Source organism: Pezoporus wallicus, unplaced genomic scaffold, assembly GCF_028554395.1.
Source record: "Pezoporus wallicus isolate ANWC-B61680 ecotype Strahan unplaced genomic scaffold, APGP_CSIRO_Pwel_v1 contig_6580, whole genome shotgun sequence".
Lineage (NCBI taxonomy): Eukaryota > Metazoa > Chordata > Aves > Psittaciformes > Psittacidae > Pezoporus > Pezoporus wallicus.
The window spans coordinates 1,246,749-1,268,666 of record NW_026635844.1 but is presented as its reverse complement, the minus strand read 5'-3'; the positions used below and the strand labels follow the sequence as shown (position 1 = coordinate 1,268,666).

Below are 21,918 nucleotides of genomic sequence, written 5' to 3'. Positions count from 1 at the left end.
AAATATAATGACTAAGAGCAAATGTGTCTGAATGCTTGTGCTTCAGGCTGGTTTTGACTAAGAATAAAGTCCTCTTCCCCTCCTAATAGCATCAATTAAATCAATAACAAGGTCATATTAAACCTAACAGCCACTTGCATCAATTTCTAAATTGGAAAGCTACCATTAAAAAAAAAAAACCACAAAAAACAAACAAAAAAAAAACAACACCACCCCCCCCCAAACCTATATACTAAAATAATATTTGCAATGTGAAATTTTGTGAAGAATTATTATTTTATGGAGAAGTTCAGGCTAAAGATGGATAGAACACAGTAATCTTCAATTTTAACTAAAAGGCTGTACCCCTATCACTAAGCTGTAATTCTTACAAAAACTTCAATTAATTGGATTTTTCACCAGAACTTTTTTGTCTGATTTAAAGTACCATGTAGACTCGTTATAGAAACTTCATTTAAATATGGATTTAATTAGAAATGTTTTATAATTTTAATGAGTCTTAAAAGTCTTTTGATGAGCAGTCAGTGTAATTATGGTATTTAAAATGATTGGATAAATGCATACTTTATAATTTACCTTCCTTGCAACTGTGTTTTCATGCCGGTTATTTTTAACATGAAGAATTGTTTCATTTTGTGTCAGTTTATCCTCCTCTTCCTTCCACAAAATGTTTTATCTCTGAAATAAAATTAAATATGCATGATACTGGTAGTATTGGATAATATTGTAATAGCACAGTTAAAAATCAATCTAGGAGAGCAAAATTATTTTGGATTTGTTAGAGAAGTGTCTAAATTGATAATTTGTTATCCAGAAGTAAATTACAGGGTAGCTCCATCCTATAGGTGTTGTCCCTTTTGTGTTTGAGGAAATTACCTGCAAAATTCCTGCAGAAGACACGTTGCATTTGCTATTGTGCTATCAGCGATCTGCTTCACTACTACTACATAAAGAAAGAGAGAGGCTCAGCATATTTAGGAAAATAAGGAGGTTACAGAACTACTAGTTAAAAGGGGGAAAAAATTGACTTTTTAATGCATCCTGTGCTTTATCACACAACCTCCGTGAAGGCCATTAACTGTCACATACTGAGCCTTACAATTCATTGTTCAGGAACAGTACACATTAGCTCCTACATATCTAATAAATTGTCGTTACATTGCTTTTTGTGTATGGGTCTTTGAATATGTATTTTTATTAACAAAAACCGAGCTCATAGTAAGTCAAGTCTTTAATACAGACTAGATAAGCCAATATTAGCACAGCCTAAAGAAAGCAGCAAACAAGAATTTTACATACTGTTTCTCAGGACTGTAAAACCTGTCTGCAGATCAGCCAGATCTCTTCTGCTGGAGTGCTCCAGGAGGGTCACATTTCCCCAAAGACCCCAGATCGTTGTACTTACTTACTTACTGAGTACTTCAGAGGAAAAATACTCGACTAAGACATAATGCACATCAACAATTCCCATTCCCTGATTTAAAATCATAGAATCGGAGACTGGTTTGGGTGGGAAGGAACCTCAAAGCTCACTCAGTTCCAACCCCCTACCATGGGCAGGGACATCTTCCACTAGACCAGGTTGCTCCAAGCCCTGTCCAACCTGGCCTTGAGCACTGCCAGGGATGGGGCAGCCACAGTTTCTCTAGGCAACCTGTGCCAGGGCCACATCACCCTCACAGGGAAGAATCTTTTCCTAAAATCTAATCTAAATCTATTCTAAATCTACTCTAGTAGATTTAAAGTAATCTATTTTAGTAGCTTTAGTAGATTTAAAGTAATCTACTAATTCTAGTAATCTACTAGACCAGTAGATTTAAAGATTTTAATCTCTAGTTTAAAATAGAAAGAAGTCACTGTGATCATGTCTTACTCTCATGTTTGGCTTGTAGACAGCTGGCTATAAGGTAGCCATTACTGATGAAAGCAAAACTTCAGTGTCTTACCTGGAGAAGATTATAAAAGAAGGGTAAACATGTCATGATACTTGCTTGACATATTCACACAGATCCAGCAAATTATGCTTATAGTTCCTAGCCCTATATAGATCTGTGTGTGGGTTTCCACCTTGCAGCATTAGCCAGCAGTTAATATAAACTCTGTCTTTTATCAGCAATGCTAGGTTCAGAAATCTTCCTCCTCCTTTTGAGAGAGAATATGAGGATGTATCCTCTTCTGTTAAATGGCTTTTGTTCATTCACTGTCAATTGTTTAAGTGTGAGGAGAAACTTCACTTGCACTCATGCTTTGCAATTAGATACTTGATAATATTATCCATGTACTGTCATCTTTCTATCTGTGTGCTGTCATGTGGGAAGGCTTAAAATCTGATAATTTTTGTTATAGTGTGCGTCTATTGGACTTTTCTTGTAAGTATTTGAAGTTTTCATTTTAAATCAAATTTCTTACATAGTCAAGTGGTCTGGTTCTCAGATTTCTACACAGCTTTCCAGCAGCTGCTAACTGTATTTTGCCATGGACTGTGTAATTTAATCGTCCCAAATATGGTTTTGGATATGTTAGTACAATTTTTTATTTTTTTTTTTTTTTTTTTTTTTATGTTGAAGCACACTTACATTTTTTAATAGAATTTTTTTATAAGCTCATTTAATTTTGGCTCTCTTGGACTTAAAGTAAAATACTTGAAATTATATTCTTCTTGTGAAAATTGTTATGAGTTTAAATCAAATTTTAGTATGTGACCTTTCTATAGGTGGTGTGTCTGTCTAGCAAACACTGATTTTTGCCTTCTCAACAGCTTTATGATCTGCAATACCAATTTTGGATATTGAGAACACTACATTACCATCACATAACTTTTTTTTCTGGCTTAATCAAATAAATCTATGCTTATTTATATCACTGATGGGAAGCTTCCATGTATATATTTAAGATTAAAATAATATATAAGAATATTGATTCTGTTGTTTTATTCCTTTATTTTCTTTCATATGTTTTAATAACATGGGGTTTGTTTTTGGTGGAAACCAGGTTTTAAACAGTATTAACACCTTCTGATACTTTTCTGAGAACTCCTTTACTCTTTTTTACTTTTCTCCACTTTCCGTGTGCATAGGTCTTGTTCTTTTTATCTCCATGCCTTCTTTTTCCTTTTTTTTTCTTTTTGTGATTTCAGTTGCTTCCATAAAGTTATAAAATGCTTTCAGTCTTATAAATATTTTCATCCTTGAAATTGCATAATTTCCATTTACTTATTTTTCTGTCTATTTAATGTATTCATCCAAGATAAATAATCTTCTAAATCTCTGTCATAAGATTCACCTCTTTGTGATTCTTTTATTTATTAAGCCTTTACTTTATCTTCGGATAGTATGATGACCTTTAATTCACTGTCCAACTTTTAAAATATTTAACTTACTCTTAAGTCCTTACTTAGCTTAGTAATAGTCCAGCCTTGGGAGGGATGTCTATTGAATACATTCCATAACAAAATCCCCTTATCCTTCACCAGTGGGGCTCTACTGTGCAAGCAGTTGCACATTGTTTCTTTGCAAGTGTAAATATTCCTAGTTTATAAATATTTCAAGATAGATCTGCTTGCAAATCTAGCAGCTTTGCCAAAAAGAAGGTAACTGCTTAAGAGTGTTTGTTTTCATGTTTCTGCCTTTTCTTTTTTCCCACTTTGCAGTGTCACTGATGTTGTCACTCCCATTTTGGCTTCTCACAGCTGCCAGTCCAAGTCACAGAATTTACAGCAAATGTGGATTTGAGGAGGAGAGGAGCTTATTTGTGGTTGGAAAACCTATACCATGCCATATACGTAAACCTTGCCTCCTCTATTTTGACCTTACGTCAATTTTATGAAACTGTTTAAAGGCATTTTACACAGATTCCATCATATTTTTTTTGTACAGATACTTGCCTAGTTTTAACATCTTCTGTGATACCTATATCTCCTGGTCTTGCAATAAATTTTCTATGTGCATTTTAAGGTGTGCAGCTTTACAGTGAAATGAAATTTCATGGCAGAGAATTAAATCCTACACAAATACTCTGGTATAGAATCATAGAATAGTTAGGGTTGGAAAGGACCTTAAGATCATCTAGTTCCATCCCCCTGCCATGGGCAGGGACACCTCACACTAAACCATGTCACCCAAGTCTCTGTTCAACCTGGCCTTGGTCACTGCCAGGGATAGAATATTAAACTTTTATAAGATAAAGGTCATAGTCTTCAGCAGAAGAATATGTTTGTTTTCTGCAGGACCACAGCTGGGTTTTAAACACTGATGGTGAATGTGTAAGATAGAAGAAGTAGGTGTGGTGTCTATTTAAGTACAATTTGTATGAGCATCACATAAAAATGAGCCAGGCCTGTAGTCTTTTTGTGCTTGACCTTGCAAAGGTTCTTATCACAGTATCACAGTATCACAGTATGTTAGAGATTGGAAGGGACCTCGAAAGATCATCTAGTCCAATCCCCCTGCCGGAGCAGGAACACCTAGATAATGTCACACAGGAATGCGTCCAGGCGGGTTTTGAATGTCTCCAGGGAAGGAGACTCCACAACCTCCCTGGGCAGCCTGTTCCAGTGTTCCGTCACCCTCACTGAGAAGAAGTTTCTTCTCAAGTTTAAGTGGAACCTCTTGTGTTCCAGTTTGTACCCATTACCCCTTGTCCTATCATTGTTTGCCACTGAGTAGAGCCTGGCTCCGTCCTCGTGACACTCCCCCTTTATATATTTATAGACACTTATAAGGTCACCCCTCAGTCTCCTCTTCTCCAAACTATAGAGACCCAGCTCCCTCAGTCTTTCCTCATAAGGGAGATGTTCCACTCCCCTAATCATCTTCGTTGCCCTGCGCTGGACTCTCTCCAGCAGCTCCCTGTCCTTCTTGAACTGAGGGGCCCAGAACTGGACACAATACTCCAGATGCGGTCTCACCAGGGCAGAGTAGAGGGGAAGGAGGACCTCTCTCGACCTACTAACCACCGCCCTTCTAATACACCCCAGGATGCCATTGGCCTTCTTAGCCACAAGGGCACAGTGTTGGCTCATGGTCATCCTGTCGTCCACTAGGACCCCCAGGTCCCTCTCCCCTACACTGCTCTCTAACAGGTCATTCCCCAACCTATACTGGAACCTGGGGTTGTTCCTACCCAGATGCAGGACTCTACACTTTCCCTTGTTATATTTCATCAAGTTACTCCCTGCCCAACTCTCCAGCCTGTCCAGGTCTCGCTGGATGGCAGCACATCTTATGCTCATAAAAATCTTAATGTAGCCATTAGAAGCACTTCTTCTCTTCATCTGAAGTGACTTAGTCACTATAAACCTATGTAGACAGAAAAAGCATACTTGTACACAGTGCTCACTTTTATCTTTTATGGTTTCAGCCCTATCTATGGCTACTTCAGATACTTCAGAACAGAAAAATTGCTGGTTAGGACATAACCGATTGCAGGTGCCAGATGAAGCAGACATTGTAGGTTCTATGATCCTGAATTTCTTTGTAATTTCTAAGTCTATCATTCCTATTAAAGATATTGAATAATTAAAACCATTTCAATGCATTTTCAACATTTTGTATATATATATATATATATATATATATATGTATAAATATATATTATCCTAGAATAAAGCTCACATGATGTTCCACAAATATGTAGTAGGAATGCTATTTTCCTTGAGCAGAAATAGAGAATTAGAATTTCAGAAAAGAGAGAAATATTGCACTAAGTTTGACTTCATGGTCTCATTTATTGTTATATCCATAATTTCTTCATTTTCTTGGCAGATCATTATGCAGGAATTACCCTTCTGAAAGCACTGAACTTTGTGCTGATTTCTGACTTGTAAAAATAAAAAGTAGATTACGAGGAGCTTGAATATGGCAATGAATTATTACAGTAAGTCCTTGCAACCTTAGATCTATCCTAATCAGGTTTGCTCAAATGCTGTTGCTTAGCACCCTGTTCTCTGCAACATCTAGGCAGCTGCAGGGAAGTTAATAGGCTACTGGTTCCTATTTCAGTTGCTGAAAATGGCAGCAAGTGACAGGCATTTTGCCAGATACTGTAGGTTCCACCCGTAGCTGGTTTTTTTTTTGGCATCTTCCCAATCTTTATATGTGGTGTCTGGACGATAAATAGATTTTATCAGCTTGATTTCAGTGCACTTTGTGGATAAAGGAGAGAAAATTATATTTCTATCATGAGATTTTTGAGATTTAGAAAATGTTCCCATCCTGCATCAAGGTGAAATCCAAACTTTTTGAAGTTCATCCTGCAGAGACACAAAGCCAGGAGTCTGGCAGGTGGGGATTTCAGTGGTACATGGGAGACCCTCTATCACTCTCACATGTCTCCTGTAAGTCATTTGAATTAGAAAGATACAGACTGTCCCATAGTGACACTTCCTTTCTCCTGTGTTAAGGAATTAATAAAATCCTTGCTGAATCACTGTAATACAGCCCAGCTGGGTGCTGCACATCTTCCCTTTTTCTCACTGTGTCCCTGACCAAGGCAGCAGAGTAGCGATGTGAGCCTTGGTCCTGGCTGGCAAAGGCCAACCTGTGAAACTGAAGGTATTTGCTTGATTATTAGCTTTGAAATATGTTTTCCTTGTGCAAACAATGTAAAAGCAAGTATACAGCCATAAAAAATGTTCACCAAATTGGTGTTTGCTGAGTCAGTAAAAGTTGCGAACATATGTTTTCATGAGATTCCTAGTTGCAGATATATATGCACATAATCCCAAGTGAGTTCCCACTCCCAAAAATCAGTGGGAATAAATATAATTTAGATGATAGCAATAACAAACCTGTGCAGTTTAATTTAATCTACATGTCTCAACCAAGTGTTTGCATGGTGTTACTGTTTCTTTCTGCCATGTCTTTTTCTTCATCCATCTCCTCCCTGATTTGTGACTTCCATCCCTGACATCATATTTATCTTACACAACAAGCTGCAAGCCTTTTTGCATCATCTGTCAGATAATGCCATCCTTAGCTTATGTACCTTACAAAACAATCCCAGTAGAAAGTTTGGCATGTAATTTTCCAAATGTTATTCTAAATAACCTGTTTGTCAATTAACGAAATCCTCACTGGAAGACATACAAAATTGATATTATATATAGTATGCTCAGAGAATTTAAGTTTTAGCATATTATATTCATGTTTGGTTTTTTCTTTTTATACCACATGTTTTTTGCTATTGCAACACTAACAGATGATTAATTAAAAATAATGCAATAGGCCAACTCCTTCAGTATTCATATTAAGTAGAGGAAAATTCCTCAATCACTGCTTGTATTAGAAAAGGCAGTATTATACCTAAATTATTCTACTGGATGAATCTTTAAAACAATATTTGTACAGTAGTATTTAACTTTCAAGGTATGGAGGAGTGGAAAAAAGCAACAGTAAATATGAGTTATATTAAGACATTTCATCAGGTAGTATTTCTGTTTAATGAATTCCCTATTTAACAACTATTCTAAATATGTATCTTGAAATATAGTAAACACTGTTTAAAGTTAAAAGATTTCCATGTTGTCGTGGTTTAAAACCAGTCAGGCAGCTCGTTCACTCACTCCACACGCTTCTTTCCCTACCCCTATTCCTGGAGGGACAGAGAGAAGAATGGAAAAGAATGCAGCTCCCACGGGTTAAGAACAGTTTAGTAACCAAGGTATAACACAAATCACTACTAGTAACCAAGGTATAACACAAATCACTACTGCTACCATCAATAATAATAATGATAAGGGAAGTAACAAGGGAAGAGAATACAACACCTCAGCACCAGCCGACCAATAACTCGCCCTCCCCAGCCCGACCAAATACCAACTGATATCTCATCCAACCCCCGAGTCCTCACCCTTCTGGGTAAACTCTCAGTTACATCCCGGCCATGACGTGCTGTGGTATGGAATACCTCTTTGGTCAGTTTGGGTCAGGTGTCCTGTCTCTGCTTCCTCCCGGCTTCCCCTCCTCCCCGGCAGAGCATGAGGCTCAGAAAGTCCTAGGTCAGACCAAAACATCAGTGTTATCAGCTCTGTTCCAGCCAAAAGTCAAAACACAGCACTGCACCAGCTACTAAGAAGGAGAAAAATGACTGCTACTGCTGAACGCAGGACACATGTGTATGCATATTGACTAAATTCATTAATCAACACGATCTTAAAATGTATTTAATATGCAGATTTACTATCTTCAAAGATAATTCAGATTGCAAGCTGAAGGTTTAGAATGTGTAAAATGCCAATATTAAAGTTATCTGAGCAACTTAAAGCCTGCCCTCATCAGGGCAGCTATGTCCTCCTTCACTTGTGCCAATACCACATAAGAGAGCAGGGAGCAGCTCACAGAGTGCTGTCACTGACATCCATCTACAACACTCTGTCATGCCACATAGAAATATACAACAATGCCATGTTTAGTTACACAAATGCATAGTAGTCATGGCAAGATGCAGCTGCAACTGCACAAGGGACAACTATGCCATAAGGGACAGCACTAATGTTGGGGTAATGTCTCCTTTGGTGAGGCTGCCTTCTCGGGTTCCTACAGGTGTAAAGGAGACATGGTGTTTTTGTGCCATATGGGGTAGTTCCACATGGTATGGGGAAATAAAATGAAATGAAGGGAGGCTTCAAGACCTGGGACTGCTTAACTTGGAGAACAGATGGCTCACTGGGACCTTAACCTTGGGTATGGACACCTGATGAAAGGAGTGAAGATGATGGTTTCTTCTCAGTGGTGTCCAGTGGCAGGACAGAGGCAATGGGCACAACAGGAATGCAGGAAATTCTGTCTAAACAGAAGAAAAAAACTTGTTTTTCCTCCAGGTGTGGTCTGGCTCTGGACCAGGTTGTCTGAGGAAGTAACAGTGTCTGTCCTTGGAGATGCTCCAATGGGACACAGCCCTGAGCAACCTGCTCCAGGTGGTCCTGCTTGAGATAAACACAGCCTTTGACACCTACCATATCCCAGGATGGGGCATCCCTGGTCCTTCTGGGACATGGAGGAATTCTGGCCACAGGCCAGGCAGAGATGGGTTTTTCTTTGGTATGAACACTGAAAGGACGTAGGCTTTTTCAGCAGCCTATCATTTGTCCAAAACCTATTGGTACCAATAAAAAAACAGCTTCCTAGTTCCCCTAAACTTTCTGCTTAGACTGCACATTTTTTTCTGCAAGTTATGAACTGAGAGGGATTCTTCTAAAAGAAAGAAAAGAAATATTTTTTAAAATTAAATGCATTAAGAAAAGTAGGGGATTACACTAGTCCCACAGTAATCTGTGTTTTCAAATTATTCATCTTTCTATGCTATTATAATAGCCCCATTTTAACAAATGGAGGAAGTTTCTTGTTGACAAAATATGAATTTTTTATATTCCTAAGCCACAAAGCTGTCAAATTATCAAATATAATTTCTCTGCAGATATATCTTATGATTGTATTTACAGAACATATATATGCCACAGTAACCATATTTGAAAGCTTAATCCTTTAAAGTATTTACATTGGGCTTTCAACATTCACTATGGAAAGCCTTTTTAAATTGAAATAAAAAGGGGAGGGGTGAAGAAAGGGAACAACCAGTGCATGATGTGAAGAGCAGGATTTTTTTAGTAGATGCAGTTTTGGTTCCTAAACTCTACCATGTAAACATATGCAGGTAAAACTTATATTTACTGAATAGAAATGTTGCCAGCACTGTAATTATAAGATACTAACTTTTGTGAATTTGAGCCTCTTAATTTTCTTTTAAAAATACATTAATGCTTAAAATAATTAATTTTATGTACTGACTACCAAGTTATTTAAAATGACTGAAAATGTGAATGCTTTGTATATTCACCTCCAAGTACTTAGTGTAGACACAGTGTTATTGATCCCATTCTTCCATAAGAACTGCCATCTTGAATGCCTTCATTCATTACTCTGTTAATAGCATGAGTATATGTTATATGTATATATATAGGTATATATAGGTACGCTGTATGCATATATATGTGTTTGCACAATCAAGCATACAGTGTTCCTAATTCAGATATTCAGATAAACAACTTCATGCATACACTAAAGGCTTTTGGGATGGTCTAAAGAAGAAACAAATTAATGGGGACAGGATAGAATCTGTAGGCAACAAGCACATGTGATCTGAGCACAATTATTTCTGTGATGTCATTATAAGAAATCATCCTTTGTGAATAAACTTTGCTTAAGATTATAAGCAGTTACACTAACAGAGAATGCGATTTGCTCCAAATCTGAGTAAGGCACAAGTCCAGCAAACTGAAGGTCTGTGTATTATCGTTATTATTGTTATTTGTTGAGGGCTTTTTTTTTTAACTTCTTTTAAAAGCAACAGCAAAAATTAAAATGCTTTGTTTTAAACACAAAATCCTTTACACATACTTGGTTATCTGAAAAGCCAAAAATGTCAGTTAAATAAATTTCTGAAATAAAAAAGAAAACATATTGAAATGCTATTTTCAACAAGACCTTATATCATTTACTTATAAAACATTGCTATAGAATGTTTGCACATTGAATTTAAATTTATAAGGTTCACCTTAATTAAAGTTGCTTAGCAGTGAAAAGTAACTTAAAATCTGCTGTTACTCAAAATCTTTCAGCCAATGTTTTTCACCAATTATTAGGATAAAAAGCTGTATTTATTAAATTGCAAAGGAGGGAGAGGCAGGCATCTCCTGTACAACTGCTAGCTCAGGTGTCAGCATTTGCTTCATCCCATTAAAGCATTATAGTTCTGGGATCCTGCTGATATATGTATATTTCTATACGCCTTTTATTCTTTATGGATTCCAGCATGTAAGTCACCCCAAAATCCACTGAGATGCAATAACAAGTCCCTTCTCAAAGACTTACACTGAAGTGACGGAAAGGCAAGAGGACAAGGTGTGGGACACAAGAAGCCATATGGGAATTCATATGCCTTAGTCCAAGAGGAGTATTAGTGTATCAGATCAGTGTGGAAGAAAACTGTTAGAAATTCATGATTTCTCTCCTTTCTTACTTTAGGATTTATGCAAATTAAAATCTCAAGTGCTCTTGGGAGTAAATATCTAGGTGCCTGAAACATCTGGTTTCATTTCACTGTAGTTGTGTTCATTTTCTGACAGCTTGTCACTCTCAGAAGTGTATATATTAGCCTTCTGTTGTTTAGTATATTCCCTTTTCTCTATCAGTGTCTCTTATCATTAATTAATTAGATGCATCATATGTACATATATGCATACACATATTTATGTTTTCTCACCCAAGCTGGACACACACTTAACAAACCTTTATTAAAAGCATCTTTCTGGTTTGTGACACACTATGACATCGACAATCACAGATTCCTAGAATCCTAGACTTACAGAAGGGTTTGCTCATTTAATTCCAACCCTCTGCCATGGGCAGGGACATCTTGCCCTAGACCAGGTTGCTCTAAGCCCCTTCCAACCTGGTCTTGACATTATTACAATATTATTACATTATTAGTATTAATATTAGTGTTGGTATTTTTATTATTATTATTAATATAGCATATTGTATGCATTATGTATTATCCATTATAAGCTATATATTATGTATTGTATTATATATTGTACTGTAATATATTATTATGCTTTATATAGTACATTATTGTGAGGTAAATGATGTTGGACCTAGAGAAGCAGTACACAGTCTGTGTTTAAAAAAAGAAATCTCAGAAACCTGAAAATAAAATTCAAGAGACATCCTGCTGCCACAGAAACCTAACAAACTGGAGTATCTGCAGATAAGATATGGTGACAGCTTCAGCAAACCTAGGTCAGTGTGAGCTGAATTCTCTCAAATGTCCATTATTTAAAGCTCTGCAGTTAATAAAGACTTGTAAGAATGCACTGAAAAATGGAAATTTAACTTACTGTTTTTTTTAAAAAAACAACTGAAAAGTTGAGGTTGTAGACCTTTCCAATTTTCTATTGCGTTAAAATTGTGCACAAAAAAAGATTTTCAAATATGGGATGTGTGATAGCCCCCAGTAACAGGGAGGCTGGGTAAATACTGCCTCTCCTTCCTTATTGTATCTGAAAAGTTTCTAAAAATTTTTCTGTGTTGCCTTCCTCTGCCCTTGATAACATCCTTTGTAGCTGTATTCTTGCCCTGGAAAAGTGTCTTTCATAATTTCATTCCAACACTTCTGCAGTTTCTATTTCAGTTCAAAACTTCTTAAATATCCTTATAATGTCTTAACTTCAGAGCTGGGACAGGTTAACCTGTGATTCAGAGCTTCATTCTCTTCTCTTCTCATGGCATACTTTTTACAGTGTTTCCCATGTACCGATATCTTCAGTAGATCAAAATAGTGTTTCTTCTTTTGGCTTGCTCTTTGGAATTAGGAGCAACTCTGTTCATCCCTCAGAGCTCTGTCTTACTTTATTTTTTTCCTCATTCCCATTCTAATGGCATATAGATAATTAAAAACATAAATAATAATTCTCATGGTGTCTTCCTGCATATCCTCTAGTAAATAAATATTATTTTATTCATTGGTAAAACTCTGGGAGGGCGTTTCTCCTGACATTTGTGTATATGTAAGAGAGGAATTTGGCAAAATTGTACTGACATTTTCAGGTTTTATTTATTTCTGAATATGATGAACACTGATTTTCACATAGACTGTCCTGGAAGCAATGCAACTTACCAATACAGGGGAGGATTGATAATTTTGGATGAATAAAAACAAGTGAACTATTTTGTGTTAGGTAGACATAGAGATGTTGTCCCAGTTGTGTGATTTCAGGCTGGATATCACTACCAGAACCTTTACATGCAGTGTTTGTTCTTTGTTCTGTAGTGCAGTAGTTGCATATTTGATGGCTGTCTGGCCCCCTCTTTTTTTTTTACTGTTTTTCAAGGGAGTATGTGTTTAGTAGATGGATTAAAGAGAGATTAAAAAATCAGAAAAACTTATTACATAAATTTCTGAAACAAAGCAGACATTTTTTGAACAGTTAGTACTTAAGGAGTTTAACTGTTAGTTACAATCCTAACTAAATACTTTTAATCAAATGCAATCTGATTAAACAACCACAGACTTACCTTTTAGTTTAATATTACCATTAGAAAAAAAAGTAAAATATTGCCCCACATAGAAACAGAAAGATTTTTCAGGACTTGAGACTATGGACAAAATTTGGATTTAGTTGGCTGTCTAACACTGATGTAAATGCGTTTCCTGATCTATAATTTCTCATGTTAAAAAAAAAAAAAAGCGTATTTATAACTGAAATATTAAGTGAAACTTACAGAAATTTATATTCTTCTATTACCTAAAAATGGCAAATGAGATAGCAGATGCTGAAATTTCTTGTCTTGTGGTGAATTATAACATGCTGGACATTGATAGAACAATTATATCACTGTTTGCAAGAGCTTAATCCACAGCTGTGTCTGTCATGAACTTCAGGAAGCAAAAGGCAATTCATTAAAATGCTCCATGAGCTGGTAGCAAGGTGTTGTATTTTATTTAACTGCATCATTTCTCTACCAGTTACAGTTCAGTGTAAAAGAACACTACTGACTTTACTGGCAGTATTCCATGACATTTAAATGTGTAAGTTTACTTTTTATTGAAAATTAAAAAATACATGGAAATTGAAACATATTGATCTATCATAAGAAATCTTGAGAACTGTACAAAAATACCAAACTATCACTTTCCATCTCAGGTATATCAGTATACTCCAGCACAAAGGCATAATGATTGCTTCAGCCAAAGATGTTTGAATGCAGTAAAGGTCCTGTATGAGAACAGGACGTGAGATGATGGCCTATGAGTAGGCTGGAGTTTGCAGAAGGCAAAAACAAAACACCAAAGCACCTGTCTGCTTCATACCTGGTTTGTCACTTTTTCTCTCTCTGTCAATGGCTGGGAAAGACATGGTCAGTCTCATCTTCATAAAGCCACTAATAATGTTTATTAAAATTATATTCTTCAAGGAGCAAGCGTAAGGGCAAGTATGAAGATGTCTTTTGGAGAAAATGCAATCGTTTCAAGTCTACTCAAGTTTAAAATGCTGCAAGAAATACCTGCCCATGAAAAATAATCTTTAAACAGAAAGGGACCCCAGGACCAGCTGAACTGGTAGGGCTCCACAGCTGCAAGCACAGAGTGTAAGAGAACATGCCACAGCTGGCAGTGCACATTAGGGTTAAGTCCCCTGCAGAAAATCTGCACCTACTAAACAATGGGATGAATTTCATATCAATTTCAGAAAATTGCATTGATTAGTTTATTATGCACAAACTCTTGCTTTCTTTTGCCTCCTTCAGTTTACAGTGTTATGTATAAATTAATGCATTTAGACAGAAGTTTGAAAATTACAGCAAACCAGTTTATTGGAGAAATTGAAGGTATGTGGAAAATATTTAATGTAAATTACCTGAAATGACTCTAAAGTCACATAAAGATAAAAGGGAATGCAACATAAGTTTATGCACCTTTTTTGTGTTCTTTTCCCATGTTTGCTTTCTTATAGAATATTTGGCAAAAAGGGACTTTCTCTATTCAGGCTCACCGTTGTTATTAAAATTCCTCTTGAAAACAGTGAAGTTTTCCAGTGGTAATTCACCACATTAAAACTAGATAAGCTTAAGAGCTTGTGGTGCTTGAATTCTGAATATTTACCCATGTTAGGATGTTTGAATGGCACTTTGATTTAGATTAGATGTGAATTATGACATCTTAGCACAGTATCAAATACATTGCTGGTGTTTGATGCATAGCAACTGTTAAGTACAGCTATTATTCAGTATTGAAATTTATATTTTCAGCTATCTAATATACAGCTATACAGTTATAGTCTCATCATTTGCCAACACTTCCCTGAAAGAGGACCTGAGATATTAGCTATTTCATAGGAAATAACAAAGATGGCATTGATTTCTTTTTTCCTTCCTTGTATAAAGTTCTACATTATGTGGCATTTTTCAGGACCTTAAGGAATGCAATAGATATCAAAATACTACACAAGCACTACTAGCAATACATAAAATACCACTATAAAATTATATTAGGGTGACCCCTTCTATAAATTGTTCACTTTTAGACATTGTTTTCTACAAGCTTTAGAAAAGGGTATGGTTAATCTCTCAAATATATTAATAAGTAGTTTTCTAAATGTGAAAAGAATTCTGAGTTTAAAAGTACTCTTAGGTTTTATTTCAATTTTGTTCACATTTATTATTGCTTGTAAATTTTTGCATATTTTTTCCTTTAATTTTTACATCCTTGTTATAACTGATGAACTGTAATAAACAATCTTAGTAACTAATCAAAGAGTAGCTATTAAAGTAAATTTATTAATGGGACTTCTTAAAATGTGGCAATCTGCTACAGGTAAAATCTGTGTCACTTTGGGTAATCCCTATACACATACTACTGTATGTATTTTATTTCTGATTTAATATACTTCAACTTTGCTATGAAATGTATATACTTCCTTTTGATCTGTAACAAGCAGCTAAATGTAATATATAGTGCCTATTATGGTTTTTAAAAAGTGCCTTCATAGGAATATATCTATAATTTACAAAATATATGCAATACTGCAACAGAAAATCAAAGCAGCAAATGTATCACCCTGTATTAAAGCCAGCCCTGCTAAAATGTCCAGCATGTTTTTTAGCAGATGCACAGAAGATTTTCCTCTGCACCTCTGCAAACACATTTACTGTTTCTTTACCTTTTATAATTCAGTATAGTGGAGAGACAAGAGTATCACAAAACATAGTCCTGCATATTCATTTATATAAATGGATATGTTGGTGCTAATTATAAGCAAGGATAGCACATGGAGACAGCTGGAATTACTGGATCTTCTTAGAGCACTGAATATTTCTCCCCTTGCACTCTGTTATCTTGCAGATGTGCAAGACAAGACTTCTGCCCCTCTTGCATTTTATTTATGAAAAGAACCAGAAGCCCTCCAAGAGCTAGTTATCCGCTTTGACCTCATGATCTAAGGTCTAGACTGACCAGCAGAAAACTTGTGATTCCTGTATTTATGTGTGCTGACCTGGTTTGCTCTATCTGTCTGAAAAAAAAAAAAAAATGTTTACTGCTAATGTGGTTTTTTTTACCCCTTCGTCAGCCTCCTGCAACACAGAAAGGAACAGCATACAGATAAAAAGTTTTCAGCAATTCAGGTGAACATATTATGTAGGCATAATTAGAGTGATACAGAGTTTAGCTGACTATGTATCAGCATTATTTCTGCATTTATTATCCTGATTTTCTGCAACGGAGTACTGTGTGACTCTTAAGGTTTCATATTTAATTAACTGCTGTTAAATAAATTTCAAATTCTTTTTGAACACTTAATTCTGTAAGCATACAAGTAGCATTGGCCTGAATACATTGGCCTGAATACTTGCAATGCTACCCTAAAAATTACAAAGGTGATTTTATTCTAAACATATGCTTTCTTTTTAACTCTGAAGAATATATGGAAAGTTGGGCTCATATGAACTCCAAGCAAAATGTAGACAGTGATGTGATGGATTGGTTCATATAATTTCAGTACCCTTTTGAAATGCTGATTTTATTTAATCTTCCAAGACACAGACAGACTAAAAATACATGCCACCTATGTATTTGGAAATTTTCTCTAAGAGCTACACTACTAATAATTTGAAAGAACAGAGGTGTGCATGTTGGCTGTTCAACTGATGAAGCTTGCATTTTGAAAGTAATTCAGGATGATAATTTCATTCACATTTCTTGAACTGGCTAGTTGGATTTGTACCAATTACTGTTGCCAAAACAACTGTGACATTTTAGATAGGCTAGTAAAAATATGTTCGATTTTGGACAAATTTTTGAATAGGAAGTATTGATTCTTTTTCCATTTGAACTCAAACACCTGATTTCCCATCCTATTTAGGAGAGCAAAGATATTCTGTAGCCTTCTCGTTTACTGTCTAGTAGTCTTTTAGAAAAAAATAATGTCCTCAGACTTTAGGCCTATGAGTGGCAAAATTTCTACACTAGATGAGGGACCAGGTGTTTGTCAAGCTCATTTCATAGATCTTTAATTCATGGATACTGTTAAGTGAATGCATAGAAGACATTCTAATCCTCATTGGACCTGCTTAAATGCTTTAAAAATAGACTACTTTTTGCTAGAATGATAATGCAATGTATTAGTAATAACTTGATATAAAGTGAACACTAGAGAATGTCCAAACTGGATGACATTGAAGATTTTTACCAATGCTAAATTTTAAGTTTCAATGAAATGTGCTGGCAAGTATGAAGGCACTATTTTTAAAAGGAATCTACTGATTTATTATTAAGCTTCCTTTAGCCAAGTGTGCTAGATTTCTGTGTTACACCTCCAGCAATAACTGTTTTGAATGTATTTCATTTAGCATTTTCATCTTTCTAAGCAAAAAGCTTTCATTTCATTGTCATCTTTCTAAGCAAAAAGCTCCTCTACTCAAAAATATGCAACAAATCAAATTAATTAAAATGAATCAATTCAATTGGTGAAGTGGTGGTTTGGAATGACTCTGAGGACCATAAATTCAAATTAAGGCTTATACAATTTCTTCCTGGCTTTGGAGAGGCGCCTTAGTCCATTAGCAAAAGGAAAAAGGGAAACTGGTCACCCTGTTTGACAGCATTCACCCTGGGATGCTTGCAGAAGTAACCATGCTGAGGGCTCATGTAGCCAGATATTATAAATATATCATAAAACAGAGAACGAAGCAGATGGTTATAATAACAATTAATTTTACCTAATGTTAATAATCAGATCAGGCTAAGTATGATAGTGGTTGTACATGAGTGGGATTGCTGCAAATTGCTGCAAAACTCTGATCATAGACATAGTGTTTATAATTTTATTCATAGTATGCTTTGCTTGTTCTGATACTCATCAATTGAGGCGATAATGTGGGTTGTCACATTCAGTTTTTAAGGTAAAAGTATGATGGATATATGCTAATTCATACGTGTTCATTGAATATATTTTTCCTGACTGTGTTTTAATGATCAGATTGTACTACAGAGCACTTGTTCTTTTTTCTGGTTTTAGTAAGCTTTTAAACACAGTTATAACAAGTACATCCCACGCTTTATTGCAAATATCGATTGTCCTCTTTTGCAAATATGATGAACTCTCAACATTCTGTATTACATTTGATTTATTCACCAATCTAAACTTGTATATGGCTTTTGCTTTCTGCAGTCTGAATGAGGACCTAATGTATGTGGGAACAGGACTAAGGTATTGCTCCTGACATGAGTTTCATAAAAGCAGTCTTTATTCTGATGCTCCTCTACATCTCTCCTACTTTACAGGATCATCCTATGCTCATTTATATCCACTGGATTTAATACTTGAAAATATTATTTCTGTATTCAGTATTCATGCATTACCTTTTGTCTTCAGCTGGTCTGAACTGGGAACCTACACTTTACTATCTACTTAGAACAGAAAGAGATATATTAAAGGGATAGCAAACCCTTAACATCCACAAAATTTGTAAGACAGTGTCACATTACACAGGAATAATTACAGTGATACAAAGTTTAGCTAACTATATATCAGCATTATTTATGCAATTGTTATCCTGATTTTCTGCAAGGGAATCCTGTGTGACTTTTAAGGTTTTATATTTAATCAGCTACTAAAAAAAAACAAAATTGGCTCCATACTGTTTTATTTTTTCAGTTTTTCAGATTTAATGATATTACGACTTTATCCTAAACTAGAACTAAGTATTCACATGGAGAAAGGGAAGAATCTGATATTTATTTCTTGGTATGATAGGTATGCCTGATGATTGCCGAAATAATGAGCCAGTCAGTTTTTTGGTGTTTTATAATATAGTATTGTCCCTGAGAGAAAATTATGACCATTCACATTAAATATTTGGGCTGATCATCACGTGGTGCTTGAGTTTTCACTACAAACCTATAGAGTGTTGAGAGCACCTGCTAAGCTTCCAAAATGCTTGCTAGCTCTTCCAATTTTTCTCTGCTATTTTTACTGTGCTTCCACATCTACCAATATGTGTGATAAGAAAAATAAAGTACTATCACAATAAATGTGAGATTTTTTGGTGAGATTTTTAAAGCACTATCACAGTAAATGTGAGATTTGACAATTTGTTTCAATTGGCCATGCTAGTTGTGTGGGGAAAGAATTTGGGGAGTTATATATTCTATAACTCAGTTTTGTATTGACTTGCTTGTTCTAAAGACTGGTCTAAAACACATTAAAAAATTAATAAGTTCTCTTTCTTTTAGGTGGGAGATGAAAGAAGGTGCAGATCTTGAAGATGAGGAGAAAGTTATGGTGGAACACTTAAAAAATGTTTATTTGACACAAAGCACTCCTACGTCAGAGGAAAAAGAACGATTACCTTGACAGGTTTCGGGTATCACCTTTTTCTGAATTCACCATGGTTTAACTTAATGGCTTAGTTATAACTGACGGGACTAGAAAGCTCAGGAATATATATGTTGAGTAGGAGTCTTAAAGTAAAGAATGTTCCCCTGTTATTGCCTAGTTACCCCATACAGGCAGCAATTGTTCACATTTGCATCAGGGGAGCAACCATATATGAAAATGTCAATGTCACAAAACTAGGAGGGGTGTATCTCAGTACTGAGGAGGCATGAACGTGAATGACAAACCAAGAACTGTTTTAGAAGTATAAAGCTCACTCTGAAAATAATGCAACTTTGGAAATGTACTGAGCAAACACCCGTGCTATGCTTCTATCAACCATTCTGGAGTCAGTCAGACTGCCCCAGTTAGGGTTGCTCAGAGACATTTTCTCTCCCTTGGTGTCCTGCCATTTAATCATCCAAAGTATATGAAAAAGGACAGGCACAGGACATGGGCCTGAAGTCCTTTGTGAATTGCTCTGGGATGAGTATGCTTGGCCATTATTCCCAAGCAAAACCACATCACTTTAATTGCACTTGCACACCCTAACTTAACATCCAGTGTATGTTATGGCTTAAAAGACATATTTTAGAGAAACTTGTTAGCAACTTTTAAAAGTTTTGAGAAGCATATTTTTATAATATGCTTAACTGTGCATATTATAAAAGGAGTCACAGGCACTGCTCAAAGGACTGCCTATACATTGAACTGAGAAGAGAAAATGATTAAGAATGAAATATTTATTTCTGATATAGTAAAATTTCATTTTCATAGTGAGGCCTGTCTAATATTCAGATTTTCCAAATATTAAATGTTTTTCTTTCCAGTAAAAAGTTCTTCCTCAAAGCGTAAAAATAGCTGAGTTAGCGGGCTATTACGACATTATTTTTTTATACAGAAATATACAAGTTAATTTTTCCTTAGCTCTGGAGAAATAATCCATCAATTTTTTATTTGGTTCTTGCACTGAAAGTCCAAGGGAACTGTTTCCTCTGCCTGATGAAGGACCCTGACATGATCTTGCTAAGGCTGCAATCTTAGCTGCAGCTATTCCTGTTCTCATCACATCTTCTCACAGATGCTATCATGGACATAACTCAGACCACCTGAATAGGAGGAAGGCAGCTTTTTTTCCTAAAGACTTCAGCAGCATCATAGAAAACCATAATGCTAAAGCTGCTGTAGGTTCTCATCTGAAACACAGTTTTTCCTCCTCTTGATTGCTCTTTTTTTTTTATCATGTGTATAAAATATCAGACCATTTCAAATGAAAATAGAGACCACTGCATCTCACAAATCTCCAAAGATCTTGTTCCAGCACTGCATCAACAAAAGGACTGTGAGGCACTGGTGCTTCAGAAATGCTAAAAGTATTACTTAATGAATAAACCAGACTTTTTCCTCTGATGCTGATATAGTCATTTCAGATCATAAAGATGCAATTAAATGTAAAAACAATTTTTCTTTGCTTTGTATTTCATGTTTGAAGATTAGTTGTGATCTTAAGGCTTAAAACGTGGCTACAGGGATTACCTATGATGGCAGGTATAGTATTCTGACAAACGAGGCAAACATACCAATAATGTGTTAGTGCATGGAAGCTGGAGTTCAGAATATTCTTTCCTACTTTATCAAAATCTATTGCACATAACTATTTTTTTGTATTTTTTTTTGTCACATGAAGTGAATTTTTTAGGCTGAGAGAGTTGGGGCTGTTCAGCCTGGAGAAGAGAAGGCTGCATGGAGACCTCATAGCAGCCTTCCAGTATCTGAAGGGGTCTTATAAGGATGCTGGGGAGGGACTCTTCATTAGGGACTGTGATAGGACAAGGGGTAACGGGTTAGTACTTAAACAGGGGAAGTTTAGATTAGATGTAACGAAGATGTTCTTTACTGTTAAGAGTGGTGAGGCACTGGAATGGGTTGCCCAGGGAAGTTGTGAATGCTCCATCCCTGGCAGTGTTCAAGGCCAGGTTGGACAGAGCCTTGGGAGTGATGGTTTAGTGTGAGGTGTCCCTGCCCATGGCAGGGGGGTTGGAACTAGATGATCTTAAGGTCCTTTCCAACCCTAACTATTCTATGATTCTAATTTCTGTTCATGTGGTGAAACTCACTGAAATACTTTCTGTGACAAATCTTTCCTTCTGGGAAACACTTATTCTGAATAGGATAAACTTTGCAAGTGAATTAAACTAATCCAGAATAAAACCCCTCACTTACTCTGAAATGGGACTGTCCAAACTGGTTATTATCCTTTAAATTCACAACACACCTGGTTCTGATATAACTTGTAGACAGCCATGTTAAAAAGCAAACCAACCAACCAAACTGATAAAACCAAAAAACCAAAAACGAAACAAAAAATTCTTCATGACCCTTTCTTCCTTCTCTCCCTGGCAAATTAAGTCAGCAGTAACCGACTGAGTAGCACAAGAACAATTTTGTCTTTCTTATAAAGAGTATACTTATAATCTATACCACTG

The 21,918-nt window shown here is 35.9% G+C and overlaps 1 protein-coding gene across 3 annotated transcripts in view; it reads left to right on the top strand.

Moving 5' to 3' along the window:
* KIAA0825 (KIAA0825 ortholog) overlaps nt 1-20,711 on the top strand; it is a 247,989-nt gene extending 227,278 nt beyond the window's left edge. Inside the window, exons 20-21 of one of the 3 annotated variants that reach the window (XM_057398372.1) lie at nt 19,291-19,414; nt 20,409-20,711. In XM_057398372.1, coding sequence (XP_057254355.1) covers nt 19,291-19,411 — 121 coding nt within the window. In that variant the 3' untranslated portion in view covers nt 19,412-19,414; nt 20,409-20,711. Of the gene's footprint in view, nt 1-19,290; nt 19,605-20,408 lie in introns of those variants that run through there. The other 2 variants (XM_057398374.1, XM_057398373.1) reach the window with 2 other exon arrangements.
* Nucleotides 20,712-21,918: the final 1,207 nt, after the last annotated feature.